Consider the following 18,843-nt stretch of genomic DNA (forward strand, 5'->3'; position numbering starts at 1 on the left):
GGACTGACTTGCTGTGTGACCCTGGGCCAGTTGCTTAATCATTCTGTGCCCCAGTTTCCCCTCCATCCCTGAAAATAAGAGCTTTGAACTCTGACATTAAGGCCCATCTGGCTATCAAAGCTTGTGACCCACTCCCTATCCTGACCAAAGAGAACACCTGCTTTGCAAAACTCCAGCTTTTTCTGAGCCCTTCCAAGATGCCCAGCCCCATGCAAGGCATTTCTCAGCTACACCTTCACCAAATCTTCTCCCCAGGCCTGACGGGCAGGTGTAACTGGCTCTCATGTAACCAAAGAGGAAAGGGAGGCTCAGGGAGGCCAAGTGGCTTGCCAGGAGTCACACAGCATATTAGGACACAGCCTCTCAAGGCTTGCTCTTAGCTTGGTTTTGCTCAGCCCCACATGGCTGGGGGCTGAAGGAAAGATCTGTTGGCTCAGACTCTTCAGAGTTCAAGTTCAAGGGGGATTCTAATGAACAGAAAGAGGAATGTGATCAAGGATGTCCTTTCAAATACCTAACATGAGACCCTCTGTTGACAGGGCGTAAGATCGAAGGGGTGCAGAAATAGGACACAGCACAAGGCCAGGACAACCATGAGGCTGTGCTTCCACCCATGGCCCACCCCTTCCTTCTGGGGCTAGGAAGACAACCCTGTAAAGTGATAGTGAATGTTTTCAATCTCCATTTTAAAATAAGGAACCAGAGGCTAAGAGAGGGAGTGTGATTTGTCCAAGGTCACACAGCTAGGAAGGGTCCAGGACACAAACCCAGGGCTGGCCAGCTCCAAAGGCTGAGCTCTGACCTATCTGCCCACAACACCCCACAAGACTGAAAGGAGAGTGAGTCTGAATGAGCCCTGCCATTGGTATACTTATCCCTGACAGTCAGAACCCACCTTGTATTTGAGGCCGGACTTGAAGTAGCTGAGGAAGGTGGCCGACTCAAAGCCCTGGACCTCGCGGTGCTGCACAGCCCGACCGTTCAGATAGTCATCCAGCTGCACAGTGAAGATGGCGGCCGCCCCGCTCTCGTCCTGGCTGCACTCATTGCCTAGGGGATGTCAGAGCAGCATAAGCCTGGCTTCCAGAGCCCCCAGTACCGCACTGGCCTGGCTATAAAAGCTGGCCAGTCCCTTGCCTTCTGTGAACCTCAGTTAATCCATCTATATAATGGGGGAGGTGGGGGCTGGACTCCATGGTCTCTAAGTCCTCCCAGCTCCAACACATCCCCTACACTCACCTCTTAGCCATTCCCCTGCACTCACTCAAGCTTGCTGAGCATGAAATCAGGCCTGGGAGCATCAATTCAATAGAAAACTGAAGCTCAGCGAGGGGGCAGGACTTACAGAGTCACACAGTAGAGCTGTGACAGGGACTTCAGGTTCCCGACACAGAAGGGTAAACTGGGACCTGGCTGGAGCTGGGCCAGGGAAGCTGTAGAGGGGGTCCAGGGTCCCCAAGTCACCCCCAGTTCTGAGTGCTTGATGGGGGTGGGGTCTGGCCTCACCCAGCCAGTAGTGGAGGTCATACTGCAGGTTTCCGTTCCTCAGCTGTACCGTCTTCAGGATGACATAGGCGTCGCCTGTGAAGAAGTCTCCGTAAAGGTTGGGGGGCACGGGTACCAGGTCAAACTTCTCCACACGCCAGATCTGCAGGCCAGGCTCTTTCCCTGCCTTGATGAACTCCGGGTGTTCTGCAGCCATGCTGCCAGACTGGAAGAGAAGGGCGGAGCCTGAGCAGGAGCAGAGGACCTGGTGGGGAGAGAGACCCCAAGACCCTGGGGCACGAGGGAGGGTGGTTTCTAGCACCAAGAGCATCTCACTTGAGCTTCTAACTCTGCCCACCCCCGAGGCATGTCCAACCCCTTCTGCGACCCCTGTCTCAATGTGTGAGCAAACAGGGCAGAGTTTAGGCTCCTTGGTCAGTATTGTTTCTCCCACTCAGCTAGTTGGTGATGAGGGACAAAGGGCTCTACCTCTTTTCTTCCCTTCTTAGTGCCAATTGGTTGGGACAGCTGAGACACAGGGAGGTGAAGTGACTCTGCCAAGGACCCCTAGCTAGGAAATGATGTAGCAGAAATTACCCCCAAGCTCTAAGAGCATGGACTCTGGGACCATTTCCCTCAGATGGAAATGGTAAACCTGGAGGTCCCCAGGGGCTCACTGTGTTCCCTTCCAGCATCCTCAGTGGCTCTTAAAACTAGAAGGGTCCTGCCGAAACCGGTTTGGCTCAGTGGATAGAGCGTCAGCTTGCGGACTGAAGGGTCCCAGGTTCAATTCTGGTCAAGGGCATGTACCTTGGTTGCAGGCACATCCCCAGTGGGAGGTGTGCAGGAGGCAGCTGATCGATGTTTCTCTCTCTCATCGATGTTTCTAGCTCTCTATCCCTCTCCCTTCCTCTCTGTAAAATATCAATAAAATATATTTTAAAAAAAAAACAAAAAAAAAACTAGAAGGGTCCTAAAAGAGATCATCACCCAACCCAATTCTGCAAATAGGGAAACTGAGGCTCAAAGAGGGGAAGAGACTGGCCCAACATCACACAGTCTGTTTGCTTTTGCTCTTTGGAAGTAGGAATATTTCCCATGCCCCATTCATGTCCCCATCACACCCCCAAGAGGGGTCTAAATGATTTAGTCCAAGTGGTCTCCTGTGCTGTCTGCCTCCTCCCTCCTGCCCCCCAGTATCCCACCCCAATTTCCATTTCTTGTAAAAGGCAGAGAGGATGCAGCCAGGGCCTGCAGGAACCTGTTGGAGACAAAGTTGTTAAGGATGGGGGAAAGGCCATTAGACATGCAGGAGGACTAGAGATGGAGCAGAGTGGGACTGTTAGCCTGGGGCCAAAGGTTATCATAAGTCAGCACGTACAGGTCACCTGGCCGGAGGACATATCTGATGGGAGAAGTCAGAGAGAAGTCAGGCAGAGGCTGGAGAAACACAAAAGCGAAACAGGAGAGAGGAGAAATCAAACAGGGCAGAGGAGATATCAGAGAGGAGAGAATAAATAATCATATTGATGATAGGCAGTCAGCGGCGAGATGATACAAGAAAGAAGAGAAAATACTAGAGAGGGAGAGAAATCAGATGAAAAAGAGGAATCTGAAAAGGAAGAAATTAGAAGAGGGAAGGAGACACTAGACAAGGAAAGGAAGAAACCAGGAGGCAGGATGAGTAAGAAATCAGGTGGTGATAGAAAAATCGGGCCAAGGTGAGGTTAGCCTCTAGGGAGGGAAACAGCCAGGTCAGCACGGCTCCCACCCCCATCCACAGAAGCCCGGGAAGCAGCAAGAGATACTTACAAAACAACAAAACAGTTTGTTCATTCTAGACCTGAATTACTCCCCTTTTCCTAGCGCTGTATCTGAAAGAACTGACAATAGAGAGTTACTCCGGGAGCCCCTGAGCCCCCTGGGCACTCACCCGCCCCTGGGTCGCGGGTGCCTGGGTCGCCCCTCGCGACGCGGTGGCCGCCCCGGCGGGCGACGACAGCGCGCACAGCGCCAGGACCAGCGCGCCGAGCATTGCCGGCACGGAGCTTTGCGGAGCCATGGTAGCGAGGACGACAGCAGAAGACCCAGTCGACAGCCGCCCACTCCGGTCGCCGACCTTAAGTAGCTGCTGGCCCATCCCGCCCAAGCCGGGACCGCCCCGCAGGGAGGGCATGGGGCAGGACCCGGCCCCTGCGGGCCGGCAGGGGCGGGATCTGGCCTGGATTTTGGAGACTTCGGGTTTCCACCCGGACCGAACTGACTGGGCGTGGCCACTCCTTTACCCCAGCTCTGGGCTGGAGACCAGACACGGCTTGGCATACAGCAGGAGCTAACTTGGTGTACACTAAATGGGCACATGCATTCGTGAATAGCAGAGAGCCCAGCTCAGGCTCCTGTGTGACCCACGCAAGACCCGTCCCACATCTGCAGCTAACATCTTCAGTATTTACTGAAGTTGTTCCACACATTATATGAAGGCTGACACCTCAAAACATCCTTTATCCTTTACAGAGAGGAAAACTACATGCAGGATAGTCAAGCAACCTGCACACACTAGGAAATGGTACAGCCAAGATTTGAACCCAGGCAGCCTGGGTGGCCTGCCCACCTAGGCAGCATGAGCCTCCCACCAGCCAGGGGCAGACTGGACCCATGAGCCAATAGAACTCAGGGAGGGGGTGGGCCAACCTCTCACCTCCTGAGAATGCAGATTCTACTTTACTCAAGACCACCCTCTTTCCTTCTTTTTAAAGCGTTTTTATTCTTTTTTTTGTGTGTGTATTATTTTGTATTGGTTTTAGGTGTACAAAATAGTGATTAGACCATAAAAAGTTTTTATTCTTAAAATGTTAATTTTTATCAAGATTTAAAGTCACATATTTGTACAAAGTTGTTCCATCTCAACCCCACTTACCTCTCCCAGGGGCAACCACATCTACTCCCCTTTAGCTGATGATTTCAGGGTTAACCTTCATGTCTTAAGTAACAATCCCTGTTGCTTCTTATAGTTGTTTCTAGTTTTTTAATTTTTGGTTTGTTTGGGGGCTTTTTATTTTGTTTGTTCTAGGTTCTATCTATTGTCACACACACACACACACACACACACACACACACCAGAGAAGACAAGGTTTAAGTCTTTTCCCCACTCCCAGGCCCCTTTCCCATTCCTCCAGCCTCCACTCCTGAGGCATACAGTCTTTGGGTTAGAAGTGCTATTCAGACTCACCTAGTCCTGCCAACCCTCTCTCCTCCCTCTCACCACCCTACTGGACTCAACTTCTCTATTTCCAAGGTCTCTTTGCCTCCCAGAATTCCTTTCCCAACAGCCTGGAAAGAGAACTGGGGAGTTGGAGACCTGGCTTTGATTCCCACCTCCACTGTGTGTAAGTTACTTTCCCTTTTTATGCCTAGTCACCTCATCTACTAAAGGGGTACAGTAGTTGCTGAGGATTAAATCAGACTCAATGTGTGAAAATGGCCTGGCTGACAATGAGGTAAGTGGGAGTTCCTGTCCTCCTTCCCCACAGCTATAGCCACCTGTCCCAGCCCCGCCCCCCCCCCCCCCCCATCCCAGCTTCTGTTTAGTCAGGCTCAAGTTTGCCCTCCATCCACCATAGTTTCCTTGTACTTAAGGGGATCTGTGGGTCAGATAAAGGACTAAAGGAACATGCACACAGAGAAGATGATTCAGAGTGTAAGGATTATAAGAAGACTTCATGCAGAAGGGACTTGTAACCTGGGTGCTGAAGGACAAGAAGGAGGGAGATTAAGAAGAAAAGGCATTTTCAGAGAGGGAACAGCATGGGCAAAGGGCAAGCGAACACAAGAGCACACACAGCGAATAACGGAGGGATCCAGTCTGAAACACAGCGAGCAAGAGAAGATGAGGCTGGAGAGGGTGGCAGGAGTCACAGGGGCCTGTCTGCCACAGAGAAGACTCTAAACTTTATCCCAGTGTGTGGGGTGGTGGGGGGTGTCACAGCTGAGTTCTCAGGGCCTGCGGAGGCCAGCTCAGGCCTAAATTCAGAGAGCTCTTCCGTCTCCATAGGCATTTCAGAAGATAATAAAAACCCCACAGTTCTCATGTCACCTCTCTGGATAGCAGTTTGATTATTCAAATTCAAAACACACAAAGCAACCAGATTCACATCCTTCAGAATGACTTACAAAGGAACACAAAAAAATACGTGCAAGGATGTTCACTGCAGCATTATTGGAAGAAAACTGGAAAAGACCCAAATTTCCTGGTCACATAAATTATGGAGCCGCCATACAATGGGCCACTCTGCAGCTATGAAAACAGAACAACTTAGATCTGACTGTGCCTGGCACATAGTAGGCACTCAATAAGCATGGCAAGATCTCCAAGGGCAAAAAGCAAATTGTGCAACTATTGGCTTCTCTCCTCTTTTTTATAAGGGTATCTGTTTTTGCCAACATCCTTATGGGGAGAATTTCCCTCTCAGATGTTGCCAAGGCTGCCTTAGGCTGCAGTGAGTGGCTGGATTGCTGGAGTCAGCACCAGGAAACATGTTAGGGTGATGAAAACATTCTAACACTGGATTATGGTGATGATTAAATAACCAAAAATCTACTAAACTTCAGAGTGCTGGACGCTTGCTTACAGTGGGTGAACTGTAATGGTATGTGAATTATACCTCAATACTTACTTAAAAAAAAAACTTGCTATAGGGTTAAAAACTATTTACAAGTACATATTCAATATAGTTGTTTTTTTTATCAGAACACTGACCTAGAAATAATATGCTTAAAGTTATGCCTGCTCATTAGACAATTTGGAAAATTTGGAAACAAGTAGGAAGAAGAAATGTCCTTGTCATCCCAGCCCCCAGACTGACCTGAGCGGGCAGCTGCCCAGTCCCTTCTTGGAGCAGTGTGTCCCTGACATCCTCAGTTGGTGATTAACAGAGGGCTGCTACGACTTGGCCTTGCCCCAGGGGTCTGACAAGCAGCCTAGGGTCACTGGCTCTCAGGTTAATGATCACAAAGGCCCTGCAGCTTTGCCCGCCACATGGTCTGGAGCCTGGGCCCTCAGGACTGGAAACCTGGTGAAGGAGCCCTGGCCCCTGCCCCAGAGAGCCTGCAGCCTGGGAACTCTCGCTACAGGCAATGATGTGTGGAGCCTGTGATGGAGGCAGCATGGTCTTATACTGCCCCCCGCCTGAAAGAGGATGCACTCAGGAGAGTGGAGGGGATTTGGGTGCAAGAACAAGATCCCTAGGTGTAAAAGAAGAGCCCCCAGGGCTAGGCCTGGCTCCGCCACTGACTTCCTGGGTGATTCTGGGCAAGTCTTTATCTTCCTCTGGGCCTCAGGGTGTCTATTGTAAAGATGCGGTAGGCCCCTATGTTATTCCCAGCTCAGTATTCCCATGAGATGGGAATAACATAGCTTATACTGGCTTGCAACCATGTCCAGAACCTACATGTCTCTGACCCTCAGGATTTCCATCTGTAAAATGGTATGGGGACAGGTCACCTCCACAGGTCCTTCTGAACTTGACAATCAAGGACCCCTGACCTGCAGGAGGCACCACATCACCAGTGGCAGCATGCCACCTCTCCTCTAGGCCCAGACATCTCTGGGAGAAGCGAGGGAGTAAAGTAGAGGGGGTTCCAAGACTGAGTCTCTTCATAGCAGGGGAAAGGGGCATTAAAGTTCCCATAAATGAGACTCAGGGAGGTTCAGTTACTTGCTCAGGGCCACTCGGCCGGAAAGAGGCATTGCTGAGATTCAAACACAAGTGCGGCTGGCTCCAGTCCCCAAGCTCAGTGAGGTCTGGGGAGATCAAACAGGACCTCCTGGCACCATCCGGCCCAGGCAGGGAGCACAGTGTCCTTTCCAGGTAAAGGGTTACAGTTGCTAAACCAGTGAAGCCCAAGCCACGCCTGGCAGCCAGGAGTCTCAGGGGCAGCCGTCCCCACCACACCTCCCAGATCAGGGCAGTAGGCTGCATCAGGAAAGCCCTCTAGCCCCCCCACATACCTGTGTGAGCACCCAGGACAAAGGCATGTCCTAGGAAGGTCCCCAGGCTGTGGCCACTGAGTGGAAGATGGACTGTGGCACCTATATTCTATGCCACTCCTGGGCACTCAGGTCAGGGATAGTTTTTTTGTCTTGGGAGGCAGCCTGGCTCTGCCACCACTCACTATATGAGCAGATCCTAGTTCCTTCCCTTCTCTGGACCTCAGAGGTCCCCTTCACCTCTGATCTTGGTTGTTCCTGGCTCTTGCCCACTGCCAACCACACAGTAGGCAGCTTCTCAGTATATGCCACAGAGAGGAGTTGTACAACCCACATCCCTGTCGTTGGTCCCAGGACCCCCACAACTAGCTCCTGCCTTGCACCCTCTGGGACCTCAGGTTTGTCTCTGGGTCTCTCTGGGCCTCCCGAGGCAGCTACAAGAGTCTGGAAACAGCGGCCTCACCCTCCGCCCCCAGCCACCGTGTGCAAAAAGTCTTGGCCAACCTAGGAGACACCGCCCTGTTCTTTTCTCTTCGCTCCAAACACTGTTGTTCTTGATTTCTGAGAAGCCGGTCACTCATGGGAAGCCCTCTCGCGGAGCTTGTTTGCCTTCTGGCTCATGGCTGTTCTCTGGGTGCTCCCGCCTGGCTGGCTGGGATTTTGCTAATTAGGACAATGGTCAGTAAACAGAGACGCCAGTTATGAAACCCAGTGAAACTGGACCGGACTTCAGTGAGGTCTGGAGAGCCCCATGGACTCGAAAGGAGGCTTGTTTAAGAATCTGGGAGACTCAGTTTCTGTGACCACGGCCTGTTCCCTTATCTATAGATTGGAATGATGCCTAGCGCACAGGGCAGCAAGGAGGCCCAAGGCCCGACACACAGTATGAGCTCCCCAACAGTGAGTACCCTTCTTCTTGAACTGTCTGGTTTCTTTGCAGAGGCCTTTGTTCAGCACTGACACACCACATGACAGCAGTTGGGCAGGAGAAAGGTTAGACTTCACAGTGAGATTCTTGAGATCAGGTCTGGGCTGTGTTTCCTGGAGCAAATTACTGTCCCTCTCTGAGTCTTGGGCCACTCATTTGTAAATAGCTATAGTGATGCCCAGCTGCAGGACAGTTGGGAGCTCTGGAGAGAGACTGCTGGAGTCCACTACACACAGTAGGACTCATTAGCAGCATTAGTCCATCCTCTCTCTGTAGATGATAACACCAACAACGAGAGCATGATTTCTCAGAGTCACATGCAAGTACTTGGAGGAACAGACCTAGAACTCAGGTCTCTTGGCGACCAGGCCAGAGCTGAGGCCTGTCTCCATGACGTGATAGGGCTCACTGGAAGGGCCAGCTGGACCTCTGTGTTGGCACAGTCTATTCTGGGTGTGGACAGCTGTCAGGGGACAGCCAGCAGGGCTTGGCTCAAGACACCTCCAGGAAGCCAACTATCCCAGGGACCAGAGCCACTGGCCCTTTCCCAGCTTCCGGAGGCAACCCCACATAGTGCTCAGAGCCAGGGCAGGACATTCAGAGGAGGCCAGACCCCACCACTTCCTGACCCTGTGCCCTGGAAGCAGCCAGATTTGGCGATGGGTGCAAGCCCAGCACCCTGCCTGCTAGGGCCCACTTTACATTCTGTCTCCCCTTTCCTGGGGGAGGAGCTGGTCCTGGAAGGGTTGGGCCAGCAGCTGCGCTGCAAATAGCTTCAAACAAGTAGCCTAGCCACTCTGGTACCCTGTAGCCCACCAACAGGGGAGTCCAGGCACAAACACATCAGCAGCAAGTCACGGAGGCCCAAATGCAGGTGTTGTGGCTGCAGGACCAGTAGAAGACGGAACAGAATCTCCACCAGCAAACCTCCTGGGAAGACAGGGCCTAAGATGCCCCAGCCAGAGCCAGCATGAGCAGGAGCCCAGGAGGCAGCTCCCTGTGCCACAGAGGAAGGGCTTTCCAAGAGGGAGGAAAACAATGTGTGTGACTAGAAGGAGCTCCCTTCAGGAAAATCTGGGTTGAAGTCCCTGCCTGACCCACCACTTTCTAACTGTGTGGTTTGAGCAAGTCCCTTCTGCTCTCTGAGCCTCCATTTCTCATCTGTAACATGGGGATTATAATACCTTCCTAGGGTTGCTGTGGGAATTTTACCAGGTAAATACATTTGGGCTTAGCACAGAGCTGGGCAGAGTATGCACCTACAAAGGAAACTATGATCGTTGTTAGCTGGGGACTTGGGTAAGTTCTCTCTCTGAGACTCAAGTTCCTTAGGTATAAATTTTCTCCAAGGCAAGAGGAAAGGATTGAATAAATGTGAAAGATCCTAGGACCATGCCTGGCAAAAAATAGATGTTCAAAATGCCAGTTTTCTTCCCCAGGAGCAGGGGCTGAGCCTCTGTAAGCTCAGGATGCCAAAAGTGACCAACAGGGTGAGGGGTGCCTCACCTTCCAGCCTAGTGAATACAGGGAATGTCTGGATAAATTTGGATAGAGCCCAAATCCCTACCATGGAGTGGGGGATGCGGGACTTGGCAAACAGCCTTTCTGCAGAGTTTCAATTTCCTTTCTGTAAAATGGGGCGATGATTCCTACCCGGTGGGGTGCCTGGGCGCTCTGGGCACTGTGCTTGGTACACAGCAGGCACTCAATAACCATAACATCCAAAGGTAAGCTCCCAGGCCATGCACACATACAGGTCACACCCCTCATACCCACCCCTGAGCTCTACCTCTGTGTTCCAATATCCAAAACTGGGGAAGGCTGGAGGGTCCCAACCAAGGCCCAGAGCCCACGGTAGTGGCTGGTGCCAGGGATGGGAAAGCATCTCAGGAGAGAACCTCAAACCAGCATCTAAGGAGCCTGCCTTGCCTCCCATCCCCTCCTCGAGTCTCTCCTGATGACACCCTATCCTCTCCTCCAGTCTACTCCCACCCAAAAGAACAAAGGTTTTGGAGTCACCATCTGAACCCAGCCTTGCCACCCTGGGTGACCCTGGGCAAGTGACTCAACCTCTCTGAGCCTGTGTCCTTGGGTACAGAGTGATGAGACTATGTCACAGGCTTGCCAGCCCTTGATACTAGTAAAAATCAGTTATGGGAAAACTCTGTTATAGCATGATTAGAGATTCTTTGCAATTGCTCTCAAATTCTTAACTGCAGTAGAATTTCCAGAGTTTCAAAGATATTTGTTATTATTATTAATCCTTTTCCTTTTAGTAGGATTTTAAAGTACTCTCCCTTCTTAAATATAAACAGAAGTATGGCACTGGAATGCTTTTGTTCCTTTCCAAGCTCAGAGGACAATCGCATCCAGATGGAAGAAGTAAACGATCCAGCACACAAAACAAGCCTGGCACACAGTAGGGCTCCAAAACGTGTGGTCTTCTCTCCCCAGGTGTGCTCCCACTTCACCTCCATTCAGGCACCAGTCACCAGCATCCTCCTCTGGGTGTCCAAGTGCCTGAACCTCTGGGGGCTTCCAGAACCCTCTGGGACACTCTTAGAAGCAGGGCCTAACCAGAGTCAGCCCTCCAGGACTGCACATAAGGGCTGAGGCCAGAGCTGCGCGCTCACCCCATGCACCCCATTTCACATTCGCTTCCCACCCCACAACCCAGCCAGTGTCCTGTTTCTGGGTCCCCACCTTTCCTCTGGTCCCACTGCACCAGCTTCCTCACTGCCTCCGACTCTCCCATTATCCCTAGAGATTGTATTATTCCCTACATAAGACCTTTCCACAGTCCCCAGTGCATGCTGAAAGCAGACAGGACTCCCCAGCCTCATCACCTGCTGATCCCCCATCAACAACCTCCGCTCCACCAAACCTTACTTCTATACAGCCTCAATTTCCTGCCTCCAGGAGAGCTGGAGTCTAGACTCCATCTGCCTCTGACTGTGTGTGACCATGGGCAAGCTCTTGGTCTCTCTGAGCCTCAGTCTCATTGGGGCGCTTGTGCAGATGAGACAAGATAAAGGAGTGAGTGCCAGGAGGGCTCAGGAACCACCAGCCTGCTAAACACCGCCTCCTCCCTGCACCTCCACCCCCACTGCCTCCTCCCTGCACCTCCTCCCCAGCAACCCCAGAGGCATTGCTGGCTCTCTCCACTAAGCTTTTTCTCCTAAGCACTGGAATGCAGCATTTACAGCCAGCAGCAGCAGCCAGGGAGGGGAGCAGGAGGGAGGATGGCTTACAGGAAAATTACCGGGCTCTGGCCCTAGTGCTCACAGCTGCCTCTGAAAGACAAGGATCTGGGGGCCTGGCAGGCTCTTCCTCAGCCATGCACTTGGCCTCAAGCCTTGAGCTCCGACTCAGCGGGTGGGATGGTGGGATGTACTCTGGGGCCCAGTCCTCTGGGAGACACACACTCTTTGGCATCAGAGACAGGGAGGAGGAGGAAAAACATATACGGGTGTTTGTGAGAAGAGAAAATTGGATCTTGCCACTGCATCCTGGGGCCCCAGGCACTGACATGAAAAGGGGCTCTTTGTGCCCATTGTTGAAGCTCAAGCGCTATACCCTGGGTACCATGTCCCCATGTACCCTGTCCAGCATCACATATGCCATGCTCTCTGTGCCCCATACCAGGCCCTGGGTTCTTCATACCTTGTGTGCGTGACTACCCTGATGCATGTCCCATGTCCTGTGTCCCATGTCACTTATTCCTCGGATCATGCTCCATGCACCATGTCACATCTGGTACATGATGCACTCTGTACTACATGCTATCTTTTGAATCCGGTGTCCACTGTATCACATCCTATCCCTTAAAAGTGTGTGCCCTGCCCTAGCCAGTTTGGCTCAGTGGATAGAGTGTTGGCCTGGGGACTGAAGGGTCCCAGGTTCGATTCCGGTCAAGGGCATGTACTTTGGTTGCAGGCACATCCCCAGTGGGGGGTGTGCAGGAGGCAGCTGATCGATGCTTCTCTCTCATTGATGTTTCTAACTCTCTATCCCTCTCCCTTCCTCTCTGTAAAATATCAATAAAATATATTAAAAAAAAAAAAGTGTGTGCCCTGAACCTTGTCCTGGGCCCACGAATGGTATTTCTCGAGCCATGATTCCCATCTTCAGGTGACAGTTAAGGAAGGGAAGCCTGGAGATAGAAGCCCACCCCTACCCACCATTACCTATGCAACCTGGGAAAAGTTACCTCCCTTCTCAATGCCTCAGTTTCTCCAGCTATAAAATAAGAATGATATTGGCACTCACCTAATAAGTGCTGTATGGGAATTAAAAGAGAGAGTGCATTTAAGGCGCTTAGCCCAGTGCCTGGCACAGCGTGAGTCTGTAAAATGTTTGCTAGTGTGGTGTCCTGGTACCTGTACTATGTCCCAGGTACTGCATGCCAGGCTCCCACTCCCCAGCTCCTGCCATATATCACACACTCTACCACATCAGTGAAATTCAAACAATAAGCTTTAAGGAGGATAGTTTTCCCTCTCCTACGAAGGAGAAATCCAAGGTTCAGAGAGGGCCAATCATCTGCATGAGGTCACACAGCCAGAAAGGGTGAAGCTGGGAGTGCACACAGGGCATTCAGAAAGACAGGACAGATGGGTGACGGGCTACGGGGTGGGTGTGGAGATTGTCAGCAAGCAGGCACAGCTTCTTTTAGGGATGGTAGAAATGTTCTCAAACGGAATTGTGGGAATGGAGGCACAACTTTGTAAATTTATTAAAAATCACTGAATTAATTAAACTGGGTAAATATATGTATATAAGTTATACATAAGTTTACTTCACCAATTCATGTAAGTTACACTTCAATAAAGCTGTTTTAAACAGGAAAAAAGCCCATGCACTTCCCATGCACCACTCTGACAAAGCCTCCAGCGAGGCATGGCTCTGTGAGTTACTGGAGATGTCAGCAGAGGCTGGCAATCACTCTGAGGCCCTGCGGGGGTGGCCTTGAGCAGCTGGGTGCCCAAACACCTCTGCAGATCAGGTGTGCAGCAGAATCACGCAGGGAGTTCCAGAAAACCTAGATTCCCAGGTCCCACGCCCAGCCTCGGAGGGTAGGTGAGGGTGGGGCCCAGGAAATCTGGGATTCTGAGGCTCAGCCTGGACTGGAAAGCACTTACCAAGGCCAACATCTCCTTTCACACTTGCAGAAACGGAGGCCAAGCAATGGGAGAGCCAGGGCTGGAACTGGGGCCCCCTCCTTGTCCTACCTCTCCTTCCCCTCCTCTTCTCTCCCCCACTCCATCCTGGCCCTTAGCCTCCTCGGGTGACTCAGGGCTCTGAGTCATCCAGTGGCACCACAGAGGAAACTTCTTAGGAAAAACAATCCCCAAACAAAGCTTCCCCTGATCTGGGGAACAAAATAGGCCCAAGGGGCTCAGAGAGGGAGGAGAGGAGAATACAGGGTGGAGTTGGAGCCCAGGACCAAGACCTGGTCTCTCCTCTTGGCCACTGACTTGTGTGGGGCCTTAGAGACAGTGCTTCACTGTACTGAGCCTTTGTTTCCCCACCTGTGTATAATACCTATATTGCACATAGAAGCTCATTATGGACCAGGGGACATAAGTACTTATAAGCTTTGTCTTGTTGACAATGCTTTCCCAAAACCCATAGGTAGCATCATTTCCATTTTACAGATGGGAAAACTGAAGCTCTATGCAGGGGTCCTCAAACTACAGCCCGCGGGCCACATGAGGCCCGTCGAGGACATTTATCCGGCCCGCCGGGTGCCGCTGCCTGTCCTGCTTAGCAGCCGACTCGTCCCGGGCCCGCAGTGCGCATAGGAATTCGTTCATAGTTTTTTTTTAAACTATAGTCCGGCCCTCCAACGGTCTGAGGGACAGTGAACTGGCCCCCTGTTTAAAAAGTTTGAGGACCCCTGCGAGTCTAAAGGTTCAGACGAATGATGTCTATTAGGAAGCGCAGGGCAAAGTATGAATTAGGACTATCTGACCTTGAAGTCTTACTTTCATGCCTACACACCTTTGAAACACATGTGCTGCGCAGAGTGGCATGCAGATTGCATTTCATTAAACATGTCAAGTGAATGACCACAGAAGGTGCTCAACCACAAATGCCTTGCTCCTTTTCTTCCTCTGAGTCGGGTCGTGCCTCAGGATTTCCTGGCCCAGTGGACAGCACATGTGAACTCGGGTAATCACTCAGGTGATACAAGCAGGGAGCACCCAGGACCTGACAAGCCACAAAGGAGGAGCATTTGAGCAGAGCCTCGAAGAATGAGCGAAGGTTTGTTTTTGGGAAACCGGGAACAGGCAAGTCAGGTGGAGAGAACAGCAAAGGCTCAGAGATGTGGCTCACACTGGAAATACAAACACTGAAGAGGTGTGCCTGGGGTGGAGACCAGGGCATGTGGATGAGGAAGGCCTACTAGGAGTCCTGAACTGATCTCAGACAGGGAGGATTTTTAAACAGGGAGAGAACAGGATGGGAACTGGTTTCATCTCTGCAGAGGGCCTGCTGCAGGCAGCTGAACTGGGAGTCAGGACTGGGACTTCCCCTGAGGCCTCCCTGGAGCCCCACCTCTGAGCAGGCTTCAGGGACCACCCCAGATCCCTCACTGCTCACCCATGGGTCAGAATTGCCCCCGAGGGCCTCTTCCCCGTCCATAGCTGGGCTGGGCCGAGGGCAGGCAGGCCTCTCCTGACCACATCAACCTAATCACATCGGCCTATAAATAGGAGCCTGTGGCTTTAGTCTGAAATAGCTGTGCCAGGCCCAACTCCCCAGATATCACATGGGCACACACAGCTCTGGAAATGGTCCTTCTCCTTGACACAATTAAAAACCAAAACTTCCTCAGGAAACCACTGCTCACACTCCACTTTTACATTTCAACATGAGGCAGTGGGCTGGGGCAAGAGCCGCCCACCTACTGCTTATTACTGAAAGTGGGCCTTGTGACTGCTTCTCTGCGTCCCACTCTCTGGGGACCCAGAGCAAGCTACCTCTCTCTGGGCCTCCATTTCCCAAAATGTAAACTAAGGAGGTTGGATGATATCCTTAAGGCCTTTGTAGTCAGGTTGCTCTCTGGAATGGTCTAGGGCAGTGGTCGGCAAACTGCAGCTCCCAAGCCACATGTGGCTCTTTGGCCCCTTGAGTGTGGCTCTTCCACAAAATACCACGGCCTGGGCGAGCCTATTTTGAAGAAGTGGCGTTTGAAGAAGTTTAAGTTTAAAAAATTTGGCTCTCAAAAGAAATTTCAATCATTGTACTGTTGATATTTGGCTCTGTTGACTAATGAGTTTGCCGACCACTGGTCTAGGGGAGCCCCTAAACGCAAAATGCCCACTCCATTGTTACGCCTCCCCCAGCTGACTTGAAATTTTAATTATCAGTATTTAAAAAATTAGAATTGCAATACATATTTGAGCCAGGAGAAATGAACAGGTCCAATCCCTGCCACTAAAGGGCTGGCTGACCTTGGATGAGTCACTGTCCTTCTCTGGGCCCCAGCCATGAGATGAAGGTGCTGGCAAGACAATGCTCAAAGTCTGTGACTTTTTAAAATTTAAAACTGTTTTGTTTAGTGTTGATGAGAACCATGATAGGCCAGCCTTGTGCTGAGAGCTGCAGCTAAAGAGACAAATAAGATCTCATCCAGCCCTCTGAGCCCAGCCTGGCCAGACCCCAGTGAGGGAAACATAAAGGCATTTCCAAACCCTTCAGAGTCCCATTAGAGGCCTCCCCAGGGCTGCAGGGAACACCTTGTTCTCAATTTAGATTACAGATTTATGGCTGCAGAGAAGGACTCCCCAAAGGGCAGATTACGACATGGTCTGGGCCGTTAGCAACCAACGGGGAAATAAAGATAAATAGCCATCCCTATGCATCAGGCATATGCTTAGGACTTGAGTTCCCCATCACTTAATCCCTAATGACCCTATGATCACCCCCATTTCACATATGAGGAAACTGAGGCTGAGAGGGGTTAAGAGACATGTCAAGGGGCACAGAGCAAGTCAGACCAGAGTGATGCTTCAGGTTCATCCTGTTTGCTTCCGGAGCCCAGTGTAGTATAACCAAACCCCCGTGCTGCAGTAAAACAACACAGGGCAGCTCCCGTGATTTAACCAATGGGGAAACAACCCAACAAGGGCTGGGGACAGAAAGGGATTGAGTGTTTTACTGTGTTTGTGTATAGGTGAGTGGGCGTGACAAAGAAGGCTTCACCTAGTGATACTCATTCTTTCCAACCAGCTTACAGCGTTAACCCCTCTGATCCACCCTCCCTGCTCAAATCCTGTCAATCAAGCCACTCCCAGCTGAAAATTCGTCCATGGCTTCCTGGCACCCAGAGGATGGACACCTGACATTCAATGCCTCTCCTAGCCCTGCACTCCCCGTTATCTCCTGCCACTCCCCACCTCAACCCCACACTCCTGTTGCAGCAGCACTGTTCACTAGTCCCCAAGCACAGTGGCTCCAAGTAGCCAAACCTTTGCACATGTGACTGGCTGAAATTCCGATGCGCCCTCAGCCTAGTGCTTGACTCAGGAGGAAAAAGCCTCCCTGGTTCCTCTGGGACTTATCCCAATGACTCCAGGCTCAGCCACCACAATTCTGGATCTCCGAGGGCAGGGCAGGTCTGATTCATCACCCCCCTCCACTCAGAAGCTCAGCAATGAAAAAAATGCAAGGAGCCCAGAGAATGCTGGGAAGTGCGCATTTGCCAAGACTGCCCAAGACCAAGCCTCATCTGAGGCACAGCGTCAGGACGCCACAGTGTGGAAGGACCAAACATTACACCTTTGGGGTTTATTAGCATGGGACTTGGGTCTATCTCTTTCCAGGGTTCTAACCATGAAATTTGGGCAAATCTCTCCATTACTTTAAAATTTCCAGTAGTTCCCCAGCGGCTTAGGATAAAATCCAAACTCTAACCAAGGTCCCCAAGGGCTTGCATGACTAAGGTGCTATCTGGTCTCCAGGCCCTTGCCCCAAAATATGGCAAGAGTTTTGAACAGTGCATATATTTACTCTGATTATTAATTAATTCCTAAGTCTTTTCTAGAAATTGTATCTTTCTCATCCTGTACTTGTGTAGTTCAGGGGCCCAAGTTGCTTACATGCCATAATCCCACCTGCATGGCTAAGTATCATTCTATTCTTGCACCTCTCTGAATCCTTCAGATTCCCAACAACTCCACACAGGACGTCCTGTCTCAGAGCCTCGGCATACTGTTCCCGCTGCCTGGGTGCTCCTTCTCCTGCTCACACAGCACCTTCCATTCCCTCTTTAGGTCTGGGCTTTTCAGGGAAGCCTCCCTCATCTGTCCAGATAGAATTCCATCACGCCCATCCAATCCCGTATGCGCTTATAACCCTGGTTGTCTCCTTTATGGCTGAAGAAATAAATTTGCTATGTGTGTAATGACTTACTGTAAGACCCAGGACTATAAGATCACGAGGGATGGAAAAACCTTGCTCTCCAGCACCCAGTTAAAGGCCTCAATAACTGTCCATTAAATGCACCCATGAATGAGTAAGTGAATGAACGAGTGGACCTACAATGTAAGTCAAGACAAGATGGTGGTCAGAATCCTGGTGAACATTAGAGGCAGAAAAGCAGGGTCCAGAGAAGGTCAGGGAAATGGAGATAACCTGGATGGTGCAGCCACCCAGAAGCAAAGAGAGCTTCCTGAATATTCTCAACTGCTCCAAGGAGGTGGTACATGGAGATCTGAGGAAATACCATGGGATTTGGACAAGCAGGAGCTCATTGGGGCCTCCTTGGTTGAACTCTCAGGTTCAGCAGAAGTGGGCATGAGGTGGGCACAGTGCAGGGGCTGAGCCAGCCAAGCTTAGTGAACAGGTATTCATCTGGGTCTGAGCCAGCCTGGCCCTGCAGGGTCTGCACAAGTGGGGAAAGCAGAAGACAGGTCTGTGTCTTTGTCACCAACAGCAGGAACAGAGAGTAACACTCTTTGGTGACAGATTAGTTAAAGGCAATTCAGCTTTTAGAGCTGGAGTGGTCAGGGCTCAGTCCCAAAAGCTGGAGCTTTAGAACCAAGACCGCCCCCATCCCTCCACTCTGGGCAGCATCAGGGCTGCTCCTTGCTCAGCAGAACAACAGGCTTCGGCTGAAGTGGGACAAGTCCCCTCTCTGGGCCTGGTGGGCCTTCTAGGAATCCTGGCTTTGAGGACAAAGCATTCTGGAGACCATCAGAAGGCCCTTTCATCTCAGCTTTGGGAAAGAGGAACAGCTCTGTCCGTGGTCGCTGTCACCCCCTGAAGCCAGCTGGGCCACCAGTGAGTAAGCCTGTAGGCATTCAGCCCCTTCTCTTTTTGGCAACCAAGGATGATGTCATGAGCTAGAGGGTGTTTTCCAGGCTCTCCAGATCCTTGCTGTTAGAAATTCACTTCCTTTCCAGCGTTAGAAGCTGGGTTAGTTCCCTAGCAGGGA

The 18,843-nt window shown here is 51.3% G+C and overlaps 1 protein-coding gene across 2 annotated transcripts in view; it reads right to left on the reverse strand.

Moving 5' to 3' along the window:
• Window positions 1-18,843, reverse strand: part of GSN (gelsolin) — a 50,118-nt gene that overhangs the window by 18,624 nt on the left and 12,651 nt on the right. Inside the window, exons 1-3 of one of the 2 annotated variants that reach the window (XM_080671279.1) lie at window positions 3,419-3,627; window positions 1,507-1,711; window positions 896-1,050 (exon numbers count right to left, since the gene is read on the reverse strand). In XM_080671279.1, the coding sequence (XP_080527405.1) occupies window positions 896-1,050; window positions 1,507-1,711; window positions 3,419-3,625 (567 nt within the window). In that variant the 5' untranslated portion in view covers window positions 3,626-3,627. Of the gene's footprint in view, window positions 1-895; window positions 1,051-1,506; window positions 1,712-3,418; window positions 3,628-18,843 lie in introns of those variants that run through there. The other variant, XM_080671280.1, reaches the window with a different exon arrangement.

The sequence above is a fragment of the Plecotus auritus genome (assembly GCF_963455305.1).
Source record: "Plecotus auritus genome assembly, chromosome: 5".
In the NCBI taxonomy this organism is placed as follows: Eukaryota; Metazoa; Chordata; class Mammalia; order Chiroptera; family Vespertilionidae; genus Plecotus; species Plecotus auritus.